This window comes from Camelus ferus, chromosome 7 (genome assembly GCF_009834535.1).
Source record: "Camelus ferus isolate YT-003-E chromosome 7, BCGSAC_Cfer_1.0, whole genome shotgun sequence".
NCBI lineage: Eukaryota > Metazoa > Chordata > Mammalia > Artiodactyla > Camelidae > Camelus > Camelus ferus.
The window spans coordinates 66,164,683-66,183,329 of record NC_045702.1 but is presented as its reverse complement, the minus strand read 5'-3'; the positions used below and the strand labels follow the sequence as shown (position 1 = coordinate 66,183,329).

The 18,647-nt window shown below is 39.8% G+C and overlaps 1 protein-coding gene across 1 annotated transcript in view; it reads right to left on the bottom strand.

Annotated features, from left to right (window-relative positions):
* ABCB1 (ATP binding cassette subfamily B member 1) overlaps positions 1 to 18,647 on the bottom strand; it is a 93,094-nt gene that overhangs the window by 22,955 nt on the left and 51,492 nt on the right. The window contains 13 exon segments of the mRNA XM_032484071.1: positions 2,658 to 2,741; positions 4,891 to 4,968; positions 7,186 to 7,293; positions 9,611 to 9,757; positions 10,287 to 10,343; positions 10,345 to 10,464; positions 11,412 to 11,573; positions 14,419 to 14,589; positions 14,916 to 15,119; positions 15,228 to 15,353; positions 15,538 to 15,648; positions 15,781 to 15,894; positions 16,955 to 17,126. Coding sequence (XP_032339962.1) covers positions 2,658 to 2,741; positions 4,891 to 4,968; positions 7,186 to 7,293; positions 9,611 to 9,757; positions 10,287 to 10,343; positions 10,345 to 10,464; positions 11,412 to 11,573; positions 14,419 to 14,589; positions 14,916 to 15,119; positions 15,228 to 15,353; positions 15,538 to 15,648; positions 15,781 to 15,894; positions 16,955 to 17,126 — 1,654 coding nt within the window.

The window sequence follows — 18,647 nt, the reverse complement described above, 5'->3', positions numbered from 1 at the left end:
TGGTTCCGGTGGTGCTCACCCTCTGCTTGCCTCTTCCCTGGTCTCTCTTTTTGAGCTCCTGTTCTAAGTTCTAGAGAACAGTTATGACCCAGAGTGGCTCACCCAGAGTGTGCAGGTGTCTGTGCTACTGAGGCCACGAAAGTGGGCACTTGAGATGCCTGAGGAAACAGATGTGAAGCAGATGGTGGACACCAACAGGCAGTTAGGGAGAGTGGAGTTCCTGGATGTGGCCAAGGGCCTCACAGACAACACTGCAGAGCAGAAGGCCTGGGCACCAGTTTTACAACTACAGGACAGCACTGTGGCCTAAGGCAGGCATAACCCCCGAGGAATTTAAGAAGGCCTGACTGTCGGCACAGATGTCAGACTGCATCTGCTCAGGGTTTGGCTGCAAGGAACCGAGTTAAGTGTTTCGCCCAGGACGTGCCCTGCACACTAAATGGGATGTGGGATGTATGTGTCTTTGAAAATTGCTCAGCACACACAAGGTCTCTGCGCACAGTTCACTTAAGTTACGGCAGCAAAGTTCAGCCGGGGAATACAGGATTGAGGAAATTTCAGGACACGGTTTGTCCCCAGAGATCACTATCATCAGGAAAGGCTCTTCCAGGGAGCTGGCAAAGCGGACTTACCCCAAGCTTATTGACTGATTCTCATGCCAATTTAAATTAAAAAAATAAAACGGAGTGATACTTTACGTCCTCCTCCACCCTACGACTCCATTTCCCCACCTCATTTATCAGAGAGTCCTTTAATGACTCGTTCCCCTTCCTCCTCTCTCTTAAACCCATTCCCATCAGGCTTTTGTTCCCATCACACCCCTCCACTCTTGGGGCTTTAAAAGCTACCCCTGCACCGATAACTCTCCAAATGCGTATTTCCAGACCAGACTTCTCTGCTAAACTTCAGACTTGCAAATCCACCTGCCGTCTGGACATCTCCACCTGGTACATCTACTGTGTGCATCGCTGCAAACTCACCACGTCCCAAACACAACTCTTTCAACAGGCTTCCCAGTGTCATTAAAAGCAACTTCATTATTTCCATTGTGCAGGTCCAAAATTTAAGTCATCTTTAAATCCTCTTCCTCTCATATCTCATACCTTGTTCAGCCAACCAACAAATCCTGTTGGCTGTACCTTCAAATTATATCCAGAATCTGATTACTTGTTATCACTTTCATGAGGACATCCTAGTCTAAAATACTCCCTCCCTCCCTCTAGAATACTGCAACAGACTCCCTGCCTCTCCCCTTACCCCTTCAGCCTACTCACATAGTTGCCTTAAAATTGCAGATCATGTCCCTCCTTTGTTCAAAACCCTATAATGGTTTCTCATATACTTTCAGATATGACACTAATCTCAACTCTTAGGACCTTTCCTTTCACTCATTTTATTCCATCCATACTATCCTCCTTGCTGTTTTGGGTGACGGTTGTGGTAATAAATGCTCCAGCCTCAGGTCCTTTGCACTTGCTGATCCTTCTGTTTAGAACATGTCACTCTAGACATCTACAGGCCTGGCATCTTTCCTTCCTCGAGGCCCATTGCATATGTCACCGTATCACTGAGATTGAGGCCTTCCTTCCCTGACAACCGGCAAGCCCCTACCAGAATGTCCCACTGCCATTTTTTCCTACAGGACTTACGACAATCTGACATCCCATGATGATTTACTAAGATCATGGCTGTTTTCTGTTTTAGGAAGTTCAAAGTTATTTCAAGCAGTGTACATTCTGTTCTGTTCAATTCAGTACAACTTTGAACCTCAAACTCAAATTTTATTGATTTGTTTCCTTTAAGCAAAGAGATCTGTATTAAAACGACAATGCCTAAGATTTATATTGCGATTTTACAACCTTCTGGGTGCTTCCAAATTCATAACCTAATAAATTGTTACAGAAGCACCATGCATTAGTTAGAAGAAATGTTATCACAGCACTCTCTTACAGAAAGATTAAAAGTGAAAGATTGATAAGGTTAAAGAGATCACATGCTCTTTTTTCCCCCAAATTCCATATCATCTTGTACATTTTTGTCATAAACAGCTTCAGTTAAAGAAATGATTACCTTATCACAAATCAAAACCCACTGGTTCAATAGTTTCTAGTTATATCAACTAAAGAGATTCATGTAGTAGCAGAATTTAAGTTTTATAGTGTGATAAAGTTGTTTCCCTACTCTTGTTTTCATTTTTTCAAGCTCTTTTCATTTCTTTCAATCTTTTTTATAGATTTCCTTTCCTACCCTCTGAACTTAAATGCCCCTAAACTTTCTTAAAGCAAATACACACATTCTTTTTTTCAGTAGCAGTTACAATTTTCCTTGGAATAGCAAAGCATTCAAACAGATTGGACTGGCATGATATGCTGATAAATACTTCCTTTTCCTTAATTATCCTTTCACGTGTGTTTTGTTAATAGTACAAATAAGGGAAAATAACAAAACAAAGCTTGTAAGTTATCTATACACTATACAGTATATGATATTTACATGGTTACCATTTTTACCATAAGGCATGTGATAAATTGTGTAGGTTAAATGTTTGACATTTTCTTAATGATACTGAGAACTAACTGTAAGGAGAAAATTAGTTTCATGCTGAAATTCAAAATGGTCCATTAAGACAAATGCAGCAGAAAGGAGGTGGTCAGTACCCCTTTAACTTGAGCGGCGTCATTCGCAAGCCTGGTCGTCAATGCTCCCGTGGTGTTTTTAGGGTCATCGAACCAGCTCACATCCTGTGGCACAGAAAATGATTTTATTATCTTTAAAGCCCTACTCATGAGATCTCAGCTCGGACTGTAGTGACAGCATCAGGTTTGCTTATCATTCATCTCTCCTGTGTGTGACCTTCTAGGTAACTGTGAAGATTCCAAATCTTACCCTGAGACATATGCATAGCTTTCATAAGGTTTTGGGCAGAGGGATAGTGATGGGACTTTTACGTTAGAAGAATGATTCTGGCTCTTGGGAGATGAACCTACTGGACTGGGATAGGGAGGGAGGCAGTGAGACCAGCTGGGAGGCTGTTGTAATATTAAACAAAGAAGAGAAGTTGAGGATGACTCCAAGGTTTTTAGCCCCAACAACAGGTAGAATGGAGGGACCCTTTGCCGACACGGGGGAAACTAGGTAAGGAGTAAGCCCTGTGACGGTTAAGAGAGAGTCAAAAGTTCAATTCTGGAAATATCAGGCATGAAATGCTTATTTGACACCCAAATCAAGAAGTGACATAAACAGATAACTGTAGTTCAGGGCAGAATAAATGAATTGGGTTTAAAAAACCCAACAAAAGAAATCTAGATTAAAATTTAACATTCAACATAAAATAGGATTGTCTTTGTCTTACATTTTTATTTGTATTTTATTTTATCTTTTTTTGGCATCCACCAATAAAATTTATTTACTGCATCATGTTGCAAAGTTACTAATATCATGAATAACTTAAACATTTTAAAATACACAAGTACTAAAATGATTGTGAGTCTGAAGTATGACTTTTTATCTGTTACAAAAGTAACTATGGTCCTAGGAAGTTATCTGAACTAGAGATTTGCAATTAAAGCAGTATCTATCACTTTTCCCCCAAATATTTTTTTAAAGTATTATAATTTATTATAATATGTATCGATTTGCTTTTCAAAACTGTTAAGTGCTTAAACCCCCCCCCACCCCCACTGGAAGGTAACTTCCTTGCAGACACGGACCATTCAAGTTTGAAGCTTTACAATACTTAGTATTATGCCTTGTAAGCAGAAGGCACTTAATATACATGGCTGGACTTAATAATTTATGGAGGGGGCATTACACAAACCTTTAGCTCAGCTTCCAAAGTATAATGGACCTAGGACTTGGCCTGGGGGCTGGTAGGGTAATGGGGCACCTGGCCCTGGACTGAGGTCTTGAGTCTAAATAGAATCTCAGTTATAAATAGGGTTTGACTGAAAATCCTAAGGCAGGACCCTCCATCAAACAGTGTTCTCTCACTCACTGGATACAGCCCTGGCTCTGCCAGTCACAAGTTAGCAATCCCCATAAACATGTCTTTTTTTTTTCAAGTGGCAGTAGTAGGAGTGGGAAAGGATTGAAAAATGAATGACAGCTGAAAACATGACTGTCATCTAGAAACCCCAAAATAGCCAACTGAGGCTTCTCAGCCAGGACTCATGTACCCCCGGCATGTCTGAGGCATCCTTCCAGAGGATCACTGGGTTACTGATTTTAAAATGGAAACAAAGAAAGTCACAGACAAAATCTGCACGGTTGTTAAAGAAAGTTTTCCCTTTGAACTGGGAGGCTTTGGGTTGCATTTCCAGAATCCTCTCCAGCCCTTCTTCAGGGAAACATTCACATCTGTCTGTTGTTAGGGATTGGAAGGTGTAAAATGTGAGAGACATTCTATTAAGTCAACATCAGCTAGTAAGACTGCAGCCTGAATTAGTACATTAGTATATTAGGTCTAGTCCCAGAGAAGAAACTGAGCAGCGAGGAAATGGGTCATGGGGATGTTTTGATCCCTGGAAAGAAAGAGTACAGATGGTATTTCGTGGTAGGAAGAAACCCAAGTGTCCTGGGTTTCCCAGGGGAAAGAAGGAAAGAAGGAGAGGAAAGGGATGAGAGGTACTGAAGATGGCTTCCCCCTACTCTGCCTACAGCTGCTGGGACAGAGGCTGGAGGTGAATCTGCCCAGGAGACTCCATTTGCGCCCACCCAGAGCAGACTACCCAGCGAAGGGCTCTGAGCCTGCCCTGGCGGGCGGTCAGCCACTTCTCTGAGTGAAGATCAGTACGGGAGCTGTAAGTAACCTGACAGCACTCCCACTGCCTGAGACCACGGCGCACAGTGGGGAGCTCTGCCTATCCCAGGCACAGCCCTCAACAGACATACCTGTCTCAACATGGACCTGAAAACCATGTATCGGAGCCGCTTGGTAAGGATCTCTCCGGCTTTGCCAAACGTGTAGCCCTATGAAAAATGAGAACAAGCCACAAGGGAAAACACTTGTCAGACACCCAGGCACTGATGGCACAAAAGGAGGGGGACTTGGGATCATTGCTAAAGCAGGACAATAGACAAAGTCAGAAAGCCCGATTTCAAGAGTTGGCTATGTTTCAGTGACTGTGTGTCATGGTTACCGTAATGTGGACACACTGCTGGCACAGCTAGAAGAGCCCAGTTTTGAAACAGACACTGTCACTTCCCAGTCACTGGCAAGCTGATCTGGGATTTATTAGGAAGTGTGGTCGTCAGCATGAAGCAGGGGGGCACTGGATGTGCAGAGACCACTGCCCTCCATCCAGGGAGATAATGTCGTAGAACCCCTCTTCTAACACAGACACCAGTCCAGGGGGAAGGGGGAGAAAGAGAAACCTTGGGTTAACTGAGTTGAAGCCTGAAGTTACCAAAATGATTACATTTACTTAGAAATGACCAGATTAACATTTCTGCTATTAGGCTGAATGAAATCTGAACTATCTTGCCCACTAAGGGAATACTGCTGTCATTATTTTTGTTAAGAACTAGCCATTGTCAAGTACGTCACAAACATTCTCTCTGTAAGTCCTCATGACAACCCTATAGTCACCACTTTACAGAAGCAATGGAAGTTTAGAGAGCCTGGTAAGTCACCAGAGGCCACGGTTCTAAGGTGGCAGAGCTGGGATCTGAATCTGTATCTAAGAGAATTTTAACCAGAATGAGAGGCCACAGCCTGGGATTTACTCCCACACTGGGCTCCCTCCTGACATTTCTAAGTGAAGAGCTGGCATTCTAACGTCACTGTTAGGCATTGTGCTATCACTACACTTCTGAGATTCTGTGATTTATAGTCTTTGTTCACACCTTGGTTTGCCAGGCAAGCCAGGCTCCAGACTCCCCGAACGTCATCACGTTACAAAGATACGTTTTCAATCACCTTTGCGTCACCAATTCATATCTCCATCTCAAAGCCTACCTCCCTCCAAATTCCTTCACCAACTTCACCCTCAGCAATCTTTACCTTCTTCCAACTCCTATGGCAGTAATAGGTGGTATGACAATCTTGTATGCAACTAGCGTCATATTTATTCTAGTATGATCAAATTCCCCAAAGAGACTTAATACTTAGTAACAAAAGAGTCCAGTCTGTTTTCTTTCCATCATGTCCAGAAAAGTGTTGTTTATTCAAAATATGAATGTATGCTTACTACCTGTTAAAGGACCTACTGAGAGTTCTCTTTTTTTTTTTCATTTTACTAAGTGTAGATTCCCTATAGTCTGCTGTAATATAATTTTTAAAGGTTAGAGAGATCTATCTTAAAAATTACATACAACTAAATAATTCATTCATTTAAGAAGCGATTGTGTTTACCACTGCCTCACATAGGCCTGGGAACTTAGTTATATTCTCTCTTTTGATCATGAAGAGTCAGGCACCATTATCCCTAGTTTACAAATGAGGAGACTGAGGCGTAGACAGTTTAAGTTACTTATTTGCAGAAGGCCACAAAATCAGGAACTGGTGCAAATCATACCTGATTCTAAGTCTAACACCAAAGCCTACACTACATCACTATGCTAAGCTCTAAGCACACTTAATTCCATGCAATTTCATTTCAGCCAAATGATATGCAAGCTGTAAAATCTGACTCTACAAATGTTTCCTAGATTTTCTGTTTGAGGACTGACATTCCTCCGTGATTAAAAGAGTTCCTTCTCCTTTAGCAAAAGTTGAACGATAAATGCTTCAAACATTTGTAAAGTCCGCATGACTGGTTTATGGGGTTTGGGATTTTGTGGTTGCTTTTAGAACACTGGAAGACATTCCTGTGAGTATTTAGATTGACTGGCAGTACTTTTATCCAAACTTACGTCCAGGGATCCCCTAAATCCCATTTCTTTGTCCCCAGCTTTAATTCCCAAACATCATATTAGATCAAACACTCTCTGTTCCCTCTGACTTCATGAATATTTCCAGCTGGGGAAGGAGAGAATGGGGAGAAGGAAGCAATAAGCCAGAGAGCCAGAGAAAGCAAAATGTCATTGTTTTAAAAATGTCAGAGAAACTTGGCTGCTAATAGCCCAGTGAAGAAAGGAGAAATTCTAACAAAAAGCAAATTACATAGATATCTAATAAATTTCCCCAGTTGAATAATGATACATTTCTCACAACAACAATAAAAAAGTGAAAATGTAGACATGTACCTGAAGGAAAAATGTAATAAAAGAGATAATTCCAAGGATAAGAAACAATAGCGAAAACATGTTACTGTTGTGTTGTTTTGTCTGAGGATCGTCGTCTCTGGCAAAAACCTGTTGGGAAGATATTTAAAGTGTTTTCAGTTCATTCACCAAACAAACCCCTCAAAGTCTGACCCATTTGCCATCTGGCACAGCATTCAGGGTCAAGAGAGACTTAGTATGTGGAGGTCAGGCTGGCTTCCCTAAGGTCAGACTGAAAGGAGTATGTATTCTGCCTTCTTTAGGGGCCAAGAATGTGTCTGTCACCATTAATCGATCGAGCCTTTTCTCTGCTCATACTCCCTCGTGGAGTAATGACTGTCACGAGCACACACTCAGTAGAGGAGAAACAGGAACAAATATTTACTTCTTTCTTTGATGGGAAACAACACTGTCTGGCAATTTGTTGCATTACAATTTGGACATTTCAAGCTGTCCCAAGGTGTCTGGAGACACATCTGCTGACATGGTTCTAGTGCACCAGTGAGAGGGGGGTGGTTCATTCATCCCAGGCCTTTCTGAAGAAAGGAGGTTCCCTGAGCCAGCCTTCTTTGTAGGATGGCTAGTTAGAGAGCCAGTGGGGAACCACAGCCAGGTGACCGAGCACCACAGATCTTGGTTAGAAGAGCTAATAGGATGTCTTGTGTTTGAGGAACACAGGGAAAGCCATTCCACAGGAAAAGAAAACTAACATTTCCCTTCACAGACGACCAACATCAGTCTTGTAAGAGCCACATTCCTAATCCAATCCAGGCAACTTAATCCTTTGTAAAGGAAAAATTCTTTTGGAAGAAGTTCAATTAATTTTTCTTGATTAGTCAGTCATTCCAACAACAGTAACAGCTAACAATCAGTGAACTCTTACTCTGTGCCAGACATTTTTCTAATAAGTAAATTCATGTGTTCTATTCTTTTATCTTTACCTCCTGAGGTTTGTTTTATTATCATCACCATTTTACATGGAGGGAAACTAAAGCACAGAGAAATTACCTTGCTCAAGATAACACAGTCAGCAAGTGATGACCCAGGAATATACCCCAAGCAAACTAACTCAGAGCCCACAACCCTAAACTCTGTGTTACAAACCTTCAACGAGGCAGAGAGCTGGCTGCCTACCCAATATCTAGGAGCTAATGTGCCAGCCCTTGACCAACTGCTTATTATTAGGAATGAGGAAAACATAGAATCTGTTAAATTTTTGTTGTACGCAGCTAAACCTATTCCTAACTGACCCAACTACTTCCTTTTTAATTCTGATGATGCCATTGTCTACCTCTCTGCCTGCAAGACAAATGTTAGAACAGAGACTGGCCACAGCCAATCCACGGTGGCTATGGGCCACTAGCCAAGTGTTTCCATAAAGTTTCAATGGAACACAACCATGTTCATTTGTTCCTGAACGGTTACTTCTGCACTACAAGGGCAAAGTAGAGTATTTGCAACAGAGACCATGTGACCTACAGAGCCTGAAACAGTTATACTCTTACCCTTTATAGGCAAGGTTTGCTAACCCCTGTCCTAGAACATATGCTCCAGGTAATCAGACACTTCATCTCCCTCTTGGTACTGTTTCAGTACCTAGAACAGTACCCGGCACAAAGCAGACATCGAAGAGAGATTTTTTGAATGCCTACATTAAACATGTGAATGTCAACCTGGAATAAGTTAGCCATGCATGAGTGGACCTGAATATTTATGTATCTCTTGGTATAATCAAAAGTTAGTGGTTTGGCCTATGTTTTGCAGAGTGATCCATCTCTTTCTCCACGATGTTTCCAGCAGTCATGGCAAGGGTGACCTCAGCTCACTGTTTGAACATCCGCCACTAAGCAGACAGCATTCCTGCATGGATTGTAACTTTACTGTTGGAAATGCCATCACAAAAAGCGGGTGCACCCAGCATATGTCAACCTTGAGCTTTCCGAAGTTGTCCCATTGGTTTTCATCTAAACACGTGGGGCAGACATCTCTCAGAGGTTGCAGGCTCAGCCTGCTCATGTCCTGACAAGGGCGTGTGTCAGAGAATAGCTCTAGAGCCAGTCTGACCAACATACAAGGAACTCTATGCACACTAGTCATAGGACAGTTCCTGAGGCTGACTCAGAGCCCAATGATGGCAGACAGGTGACAGTCACCTAGTCAGTTTCATGGACAATTTTTTAGGGATCTGGTCCCCAGAGCCCTAGGATAGAAACCAACAAAGGCAGCTTTGAAAAAATAAGCTTTCCTATCACAAACCAGACTTCTAGTCCTATACTTTCAAGCTGCTTAGTTTCATACGAAGGAGCATGTTGTGTTTTGTGGCTTTTGTATAGAGTCACAAATACAAACAGTTCATTCTTCAGTCAGGACTCACAAGCAAACTCCCAAAATGGACATAAACACTCACCCCTACAATCCTTGAAAATATTACTGAAAATGCTGGCTGCAGGCCTCCATTTATAATGGCACAAAATATACCAACCACAAAATAAGGCCATTCAGTTATATTTAGCTTCAGAATCCTCCAAAAGGAAACTGGAGGTACACTGTCATCCTGGAAGACAAAACATTGCAACAATCCAGTTAGGAAAAGAATTGACACTTTAAGATTTAAATGATGCACAGTTATTGTGTATGCACAAAAATTTTTAAATGAATGTGGTTCTAGTGCACCAGTGATGGTTATCAACTGATGGTTATTTAGCGTTTTTTTTAAAAAGTGCTGACAGATTGTTATGTTACTCTTTTATTTTTTAAGAAGTAAATGATTCTATAAACATTTAACTCTGACTTGACATTTGGAATGTGACAAGAATATTTCTAAATAGGGATGAAAGAACAGAAATGCTCTTATTCGAAGATCCATTATAATAAGTCTCCTGACATTATAAATTCTAATTCTAAAATTCTTGTCCTATATATTCTTAGTCACAAATTCTAACTTGAGCCTAAAATGTTGAGATTTGGGTTTGTGGAACACACTAGGGGATAGGACAGGAGGATTCTGGATAACCCTGTCTTGTTCCCACTTCGACCCCAGCCCTAGTCCACTGGTGAAGACAACTCTACAACCCTCTCTGTACCAAGGCCTCTTCTGTACTGAGCTTTCTGTCTTGGCCTTGTGGTCCATGGATACTCTTTGCGAGTTGATTTTCTTCTTATTAGACTGGATCCTAAATCTTTTGGAGATGTGTCCAAGGCATCCATTTCACTTTTGGATCCATCAGCTGCATTTTCTAATTCAATTTCATTTCCTCTTGTCTAAAACAAACAAGAAATAAGCATATGCTGATTAGGCTCAGTTAACCAATAAAATTAGCCGCTGAACATCAGATAGCAAGGAAAATGGCAATTTAAGTAACTACAGGAAAGGATAAAGTTAAATGGCCCTCTTTTGGTGTGTTTATATTTGAAAATTAAAACCACTAAATAAGCATTCCCATTGAATATGGCAGAAACAACACAGCATCTGTTCCAAGTATCTTACTTGGTCATCTCCTTTTCATGGGGGTTTTGGCTCTATCATATTTGCTTTGGACCAGTGCTATCAACAGAAATACATTGTAAGCCATGTTTGTCACTTAAAATTTTTTAGTAGCCACATTAAAAAATGTAAGGGAAGGGGTAGGGGCTATAGCTCAGAGGTAGAGAGCATGCTTAGCACGCACAAGGTCCTGGGTTCAATCCCCAGTCCATCCGTAAATTAAAAATAAATAAATACATAAATAAATTTCTTTTTAAAAAAACCCTGAGAGGTAAAATCAGTTTTAATTATATATTGTATTTAACCTAATGTATCCAAGATGTTATTATTTCAATATGTAATTAGTGTAAAAGCTTTGAGATATTTTGCATACTTTTTTTGTACTACGTCTTTGGAATCTGGTATGTATTTTCTACTTACAAACACTCCAGTTCTGATTAACCACCCTAAGTGCTCAATAGCCACATGTGATCAGTGACTCCTATCACGAATAGCTCATTTTTAAACCTTTTACACCTTAATTTTCTCTAATTATTCTTCTTTCTTTTTCCCTCCCTTCCAGAGAAAGAATATCTACAACACTGGTCTGATCCTGAATCCCCCCATGTATTTCTTCCCACTTCTCAAGACAGTCAAGTCAAGTAACATTTATTTATAGCACTGAACACAGCAAAATCAGCTTATACCTGAGATACTTCAGGGAAATGCTAGAGTTAGACTCTACCTGCATTGTGACGAGTTTGAAGTAAATGCCCTTCTCCTTCATTAGCTGGTAGTGATTTCCCTGCTCCACAATGACTCCATCATCAAAACCAGCGATGACGTCAGCATTCCGGACTGTGGACAAACGATGTGCTATCACAATGGTGGTCCGACCTTCTCTGGCCTAAAGAGAAAACAATTTGGTTTTTGAATACATGAACAATCATACGCAAAAATTCATCCCATTCATTCCGTTTATATTTACTGAATACTAGTGCCTTGGATATTGTAAAATTGTCTCAGTTATAGTCTCTGGCTTCAGTGAACATACAGTTAATGGTTTAAAATGATGTATTATTTGTTTTGTTTTTTTTTTTATTGAAGCATAGTCAGTTTATAGTATTATGCCAATTTCTGGTGTACAGCATTACATTTAGTCATACACATACATACATATATTCCTTTTCATATTCTTTTTCATTATAAGTTACTACAAGATATCGCATATAGTTCCCTGTGCTACACAGAACTTGTTGCTTATCTAAAATGATCTTTTATTATAATAAATATAAAAACAAATATGATAGTCACATATTAGTATTATATAAGCCTCTAAGTATTTTATTTAAACTCTATCAGCCTAAGTTTATAGTAATAATTAGGGGCTTATACAAAGTAAAAAACCCCACATCCCAGGGATTGGCCAACCCGAGCAGACATAGGGCAGCGTGCCGTACCACGCTGGTGCGTACCAGCTAGCATCTGTCCTGGGAATTACAGCGTCCTATCCAGACGTCAGCATTACATTGATTGGAACTCAAATCTTAGCTCTGCCATTTACGCAGTCCAGGATTTTACCCAAATCTTTTACCCTGTGTGAGGCTCAACTGATTCATGTATAAAACAGGGATAATATTAGTGCGCATTTCTTAGAGCAGTTGTGATGACTAAATACAATAATGCATGTGAAGCACTGTGACGTACACACAGTAAGTGCTTAATATGAAAACCTATGCAAATATGTTTAAAAGCCCAATCTCATTTTTAGTTTCATATAGAACAGAGCAAAAAACCCAGAAATTGTCTGAGAGTTCTTTAACCTCTGTGACTTTTCCAATGTGATTATAATGTTTGTTACTCTCTATTTTTCTCTCCAGGAACTAGAAATAAAATGCTCAAAACAAATAAGCAAAAAAAAAAAAAAGGTATCAGAATCAGTATGAAATAGAGAAGTAAAAACCTGAGGAAAAAAAAATGTCAGAAAAATTAGGTGGTAGAAACTAGAAAGCACAGAAGACAATGGATCAATTCCTTTGATGTTTTCGAAAAATGGGGCACGTGGAACTCCCCCTCAAAATGTGCATTCTAAAGAAGAAGTATTTTTATTAAAAAAAATTTTTAAGTCCTATTATTCTTTCTAATTTTTTTTGTTTGGAAGATTTTAATTCAGAATTTTAGGTGTATGAAGGTCTTCATATATATCCCTTTGAAATACTTGTGAAGCATTTTTGCCATAAGCCTGAGTAGAACAATTCTCAGCATCTACCTGTGGGTGTTCTCTTAAAACACCACACACTATTTTTCTCATGAGCTTCATGATGGGTTAAAGTGAAATGGCTTAAAGGGAAAAAAAGGAACCTACTGCCATAACATATTTGGATATACACCTGAATATGTAGTTTTCCTCTCCCTTTTTCTCCTTTTCTCTTCCTATATTTTAAAAAAAATTTATTTTTTTAATTAAAAATTTTTTTGGGGGGGGGGAGTAATTAGGTTTATTTATTTAATTTTTTTTTTTAATGGAGGTACTGGGGATTGAACCCAGGACCTCATGCATGTTAAGCACGCACTCTACCACTGAAGAAAAGGTATTTTTAAACGAAACCTTTCTAAGTTCTTTTTAAATAAGAATTTAATACATAGTGCCATTGTAGAATAATAAGAAAACACAGATGTGAAATTATAGATGAACAAAGTGAAAGACAAAAAGCAGCTACAATCCTATCTCTTTCTATTTTGGTTCACAAAGTTTTTAGTAATCTGCTTTTTCCTCTCTCAGCAACCCATTAAGCAAATTGACAGGGATGTGTAAAGAAACAGTATTGTTTTGTTGTTAGAGAGGGAAGAGTTGGGGCAAATATGAGTTCATCTTTGAATTCTGCTGTGACACTTCAACTCAGAGCATTTGTGAGTGAAAAGGCTTCCTCACTGCTGGTCCTCACAGAGCCAGCCTGGTTACCATCATACGCCAGAGACCAAGCACACAGTGCCCTGTACAGCACGGGCATTCAAATCCAATTTGGTGAATGAGCTGCAGAGACTCAAGAATTCCAGGAAGGTCAAACGCTGTTGATGGTGAAGGACATTTGACGGCTCAGTAAGTTTCCAACACCGTCAGCTCTTGGCCACTCTCCCGGGGATAAGCGGTTTCTCATTTCCCACAGAGTCCTCAAGAGGTATTTAACATTTTGGAAAGAAAATGTACACCTTCGTTTTGTTGACAATAGTTATGTTCAATTTTCCTCTTTTTGACAACGGTAAAACCTCACAGAACCTAAATAACAGAGTTTTCTCTGAGGCTGAGTCTTCAAGATCACAGTGAAGACCACTTTCCATTTGAGCCTATACTCCTCATTGTTTAATTTTAAAAAAATTTCAAGTGTCTTTCAATGAAAGTTTACTCATCTCTACCTAAAAAAAAAATCAGAGAAATAAACAGAAGTTAAACAAACAGACCCAAAGTGGCCTGATGTTTTTAACAGCTTCAAGAATCACTTTTGAAGCAATTGGAAATTTCTTTTTTTTGGGGTGGGGGAAGGATTAGGTTTGTTTGTTCGTTTGTTTTTTTCGGTGGAGGTATTGGGGATTGAACCCAGGACTTTGTGCATGGTAACCATGCACTCTACCACCGAGATACAACCTTCCCCTCTAAGACATTTCTCTTCAAAAAAAAAAAAAATTAAGAATTAACAATGGAATATTCTTACTATGTTTATAAATCAGTTCAGTTTGAACTGAGGCTCACACACCTTATCCAGAGCCACCTGAACCACCGCTTCACTCTCAGTGTCCAGCGCCGATGTGGCCTCATCCAGCAGGAGGATCTTGGGGTTGCGAACCAGGGCCCGAGCGATGGCGATTCTCTGTTTCTGTCCACCGCTCAGCTGGGCCCCTCTCTCTCCAACCAGGGTGTCAAATTTCTACAACACAGAAAACCCGAGAGGATTAAGCAACAGAATAAGCTATCTCAGCTCAGATTTTAAGATGGGAAGTAATTCCATAAAAAACCCAAGCTTCACAGGCAGTATGGACTGGTTCCTTAAAATTTAGCAATAGCCAACCCTAATTTAAAAAAAAGAAATGTCTACTACTAGTCCATGCTACTAGAGCTTTGAAATCCAAAGTCATCTTGATTTCCCTTCTGAGGAGGTCCCTCCAATTTATAGTAGTTTCCTAACTTCCTAGGCATCAGGCCAGCATTCGGTTCTTTGATCCTCTAGCAGGACAAAGACCTAGAAGTACTTACATTAGGCAGTTTCATGATAAAGTCATAGGCGTTGGCTTCCTTGACGGCTTTCTTAATCTCATCCATGGTGACATTTTCACGGCCATAGCGAATGTTCTCAGCTATCGTCGTGGCAAACAATACAGGTTCCTGACTCACCACACCAATAATTTCCCGCAGATACCTTACATTGATGGTCCTAATGTCCTGTCCATCAATACTAACCTGAAACAAAAAGTGAGTGTGATATTCATATACTGCAGATGTGTGATTCACAATCTGCAGCAGTAACTGCTCAGTGCTTTGGCATTAATTCAGCAAGAGTCATCTTACCACGCCCTCCGTGGGGTCATAGAGCCTCTGCATCAGCTGGACCGTGGTGCTTTTTCCACAGCCGCTGTTCCCAACCAGGGCCACCGTCTGCCCGCTCTCAACCTGCAAGCTGAGGCCCTTCAAGATCTAGCAGGATGAATGAGAAATAAACTTAAAGGCAATACACGGATATTGAGACTATGAACTGACAGTTCAATTCAAAACTCGGTTTAAAGACACAACTTTTTTTTTTACAATCTCTAAAGAAAAGTATCAGAAACTCTTCATCCAATACATTGCTGCATCACTGATTAATTATTTATCATCGTACCTTAACTTCACGTCGAGATGGGTAACTGAAGTGTACATTTCTGAATTCCAAATTTCCCTTAATGTTGTCTGGTTTGTGCCCATTATTCGAATAGCTGTCAATGCTTGGTTTCTAAACAGAATAAAATTTCAGGAGATTATTAGGTTATAATAACTTCTTTTAGTGACATCTGTGGAGATTTGGAGAAAGTGATAAAGAAACTGACTTTTCAGATAGCCAGATGAATGGCTAGCCCAGACTTACGTTATCAATTATCTTGAAGATTTCGTAAGCTGCGCCTCTTGCGTTTGCAAATGCTTCAATGCTGGGAGATGCCTGTCCAACACTAAAAGCCCCAATTAATACAGAAAAGAAGACCTGAAGAAGAGGAAGGAAAACCATCAAGTTACCTAGTGTTTACTACAATTTTTTTCCTATTTCTTCTTTCTTCTTCTAATATAGCTAATTAATTTTTAAATGGTAAGGCAATGTATGAATACTGGGTGTTGAAAGTATTTTAAAAGTTGAAGTACTTTTCTGTTTAGAATGCTGAATTAGTCTTACTTGCTCAGTGAAACAATAAATTCTATTGTAAAGACTAGACTAGAATAGAATATTTTTATATTTCTTCAATGGCTAAGAGTTTTGGTTTAGATCATCATTAAGATGTAGTAGAAACAATCTCTATTATGAGAGTCAGGAGCCCAAGGTCTGAATTCTAGATTAAGCACCAACTGGCTGTGTGTCTTCAGGCAATTTTCTTAGGGTCTCTGGGCTTCAGTTTCTTTATTTGCAAAAATAGGCAACAGTCTACCTGTTTTCCCTACCAGGCAACCTTACGTTGTCATATCAAATGAAACAGTATATATGAAAATATTTTGTAAATTATAAAGCACACATTCTTTATCAGATTAAGCCTTTTCTCTCTACACCAGATGATGTTCTCTTTGAGGTCGAATGAAGAGGTTTTGGGGTTTGTTTTGTTTGTTTTTTCATTTTGCTCAAATCAGTTTCTTACTGGAAGACTTGACTTTCTCTTCAGTGGTTAAAGAGAACTAACATCATCATTCATTTCTTCCCAAATTATATTACACAGCAATGTACGTAGGAAGGAATTTTGCTAAGTAATTCTATATTCACTTTCTCCATCAGTCTTTCCAACAACACAAAAAGTTATGACACCTTATTCTTGTCATTTCCATTTGGCAGAAGAGGTAACGTAGGCTTCAAAGGTGGCTGACCCAAACCATACAGCTAATAAGTGGCACAGCTGGAATTTGAATCAAGCTGGCCTGATATCAAATCCCATGCTCTTGTGCACTAGTCTCTGCATTATTCAGTAATTCTTCAAAAACATATTTGCCAACAGTCAAGCCAACATCACTCCATTTTACAGGCATTTCAATAATAATTCATTTCATAACATAACAGCACTTACAGTGAGTACTTGTCCAATAGAATATTCATTTGCGAGGACCAAGGAGGTCCCATACCAGAATGCCAGAGCATAGGATGCATAGATCAGCAGGAAGGCAACACCTATAGAAATGTTGGCTGTAATAGCTTTCTTTATTCCAATTCTTTTAGCTTCTTCTAAATTTTTGTTGTACCTGGGAGAAGTAAACATAATTTCACACACTTACAAATCTTACGAAATGGGTCCATACAGCACGATGGTTACTGAGTACCTAGGATGTGCCCAGCCCTGTGGTAGATGTTTTACGTGGATTTTCTCTTTTGTGATGTTAGGACTATTTTAATCCCTTCTTGAGAGGAAATTGAGGCCTTATGTAGATTAAGTAATTTGTGGAGGGATGTTCTAAAAGCACCTTCTCTGCCCTTAGCAATAGTGAAATAAATGAAGTAGTATTTAGTAAACTTCCCAAACTTGCATTGTTTCATACCCAAGACAGGACAGAAGCTATGAAAACACCTGTTTTTTCCCTTTCAACTGCGCATGTGTTTTGAATGTATTAATCAAGTGAAGATAATAATGCTAGAAAGTGCTCCAAATAAGTAAGTCCTTTAAATCTCTGAACATCAAGGAAGATTTGAAGGCAGTTTGCTGCCCGCCCTGCCTCCCTCTGGGGCTGCGGGAAGGACCAAATGAGAAAACGTGTGAGAGCATTTTGAGGTCTGAATTGCTATGTAATACTTTTCACATGTAAGTAAACTGTCCCATTCATCTTATTTCCACAGATCTTTATATTCAAAATCACTGACCTGAAAAAATTATTCGGCTCAAAAGTATATAATAACCCATCATTGTGGCTCAGTGTCCCCCCTTCCTCAGCCTCCCACACATCGCCTACTTCCCGTTCCCTCTGCCAGGGCTTCTGACACTGGCCCTGTCACTGCTGCTCACTGCTAGAGGAAGGGGTTCTTGCCTTGTGGCTTGGGCCACTCAAGGCCTTCTGGCTGCCTCTAGGATGGAGCAAATCAAGCTCTCAGTACATCTATAATCCTGTAACCTGTTCACAGCACAAAGATCTACACTACATTAGCCAAACTTGGGGAACACCCATGAATACTTCTTACAGCAAATACAGGAAACTACACAAAAGAGGGTAAAAACAAGGAAGCAAAGGAAAAACAAAACAATGCTGGATACCACCGACAGATACTTCTCTCTCTTGTTCTAATCACTAAACGCTTACTCCCAAATAACAACTCAAGTACTTTTTAAATCCCGGGAAAGTGGTTAATTTCTGACGTTCAAGGTAAATGAGATGGCCTCTGTCACTTTACCTTTATTTGAAAAGAACACGGCAGACTGCTCTGCTTACGAAGAGAAATGTGGAGATAAGCTGATGGGGCCCAGATTTAAAGAAAAAGAAGGATCTTCGCAAATACAGAATTAAGGTAAAATTATTAGAGAAATAGGACAGATTGTATGTATTTGAGTCTTACATCTGTCTTTATATCTTCTTAATCACAACTCCCTGCAAAACATAGAACATTGCCTTGCAGAAAGAGGAGCTCATAAGTGCTGAAAGAAATTACTTCCATATAGAATTCGTATTTTGAGGTCATTGATCCATAAAAACATGACTATATAAATATTATGCAGTATTATATTAATTTTCTTTGGAGGATTCATTCCGTTAGTCAGAATGTACAAGCAGAGGTCA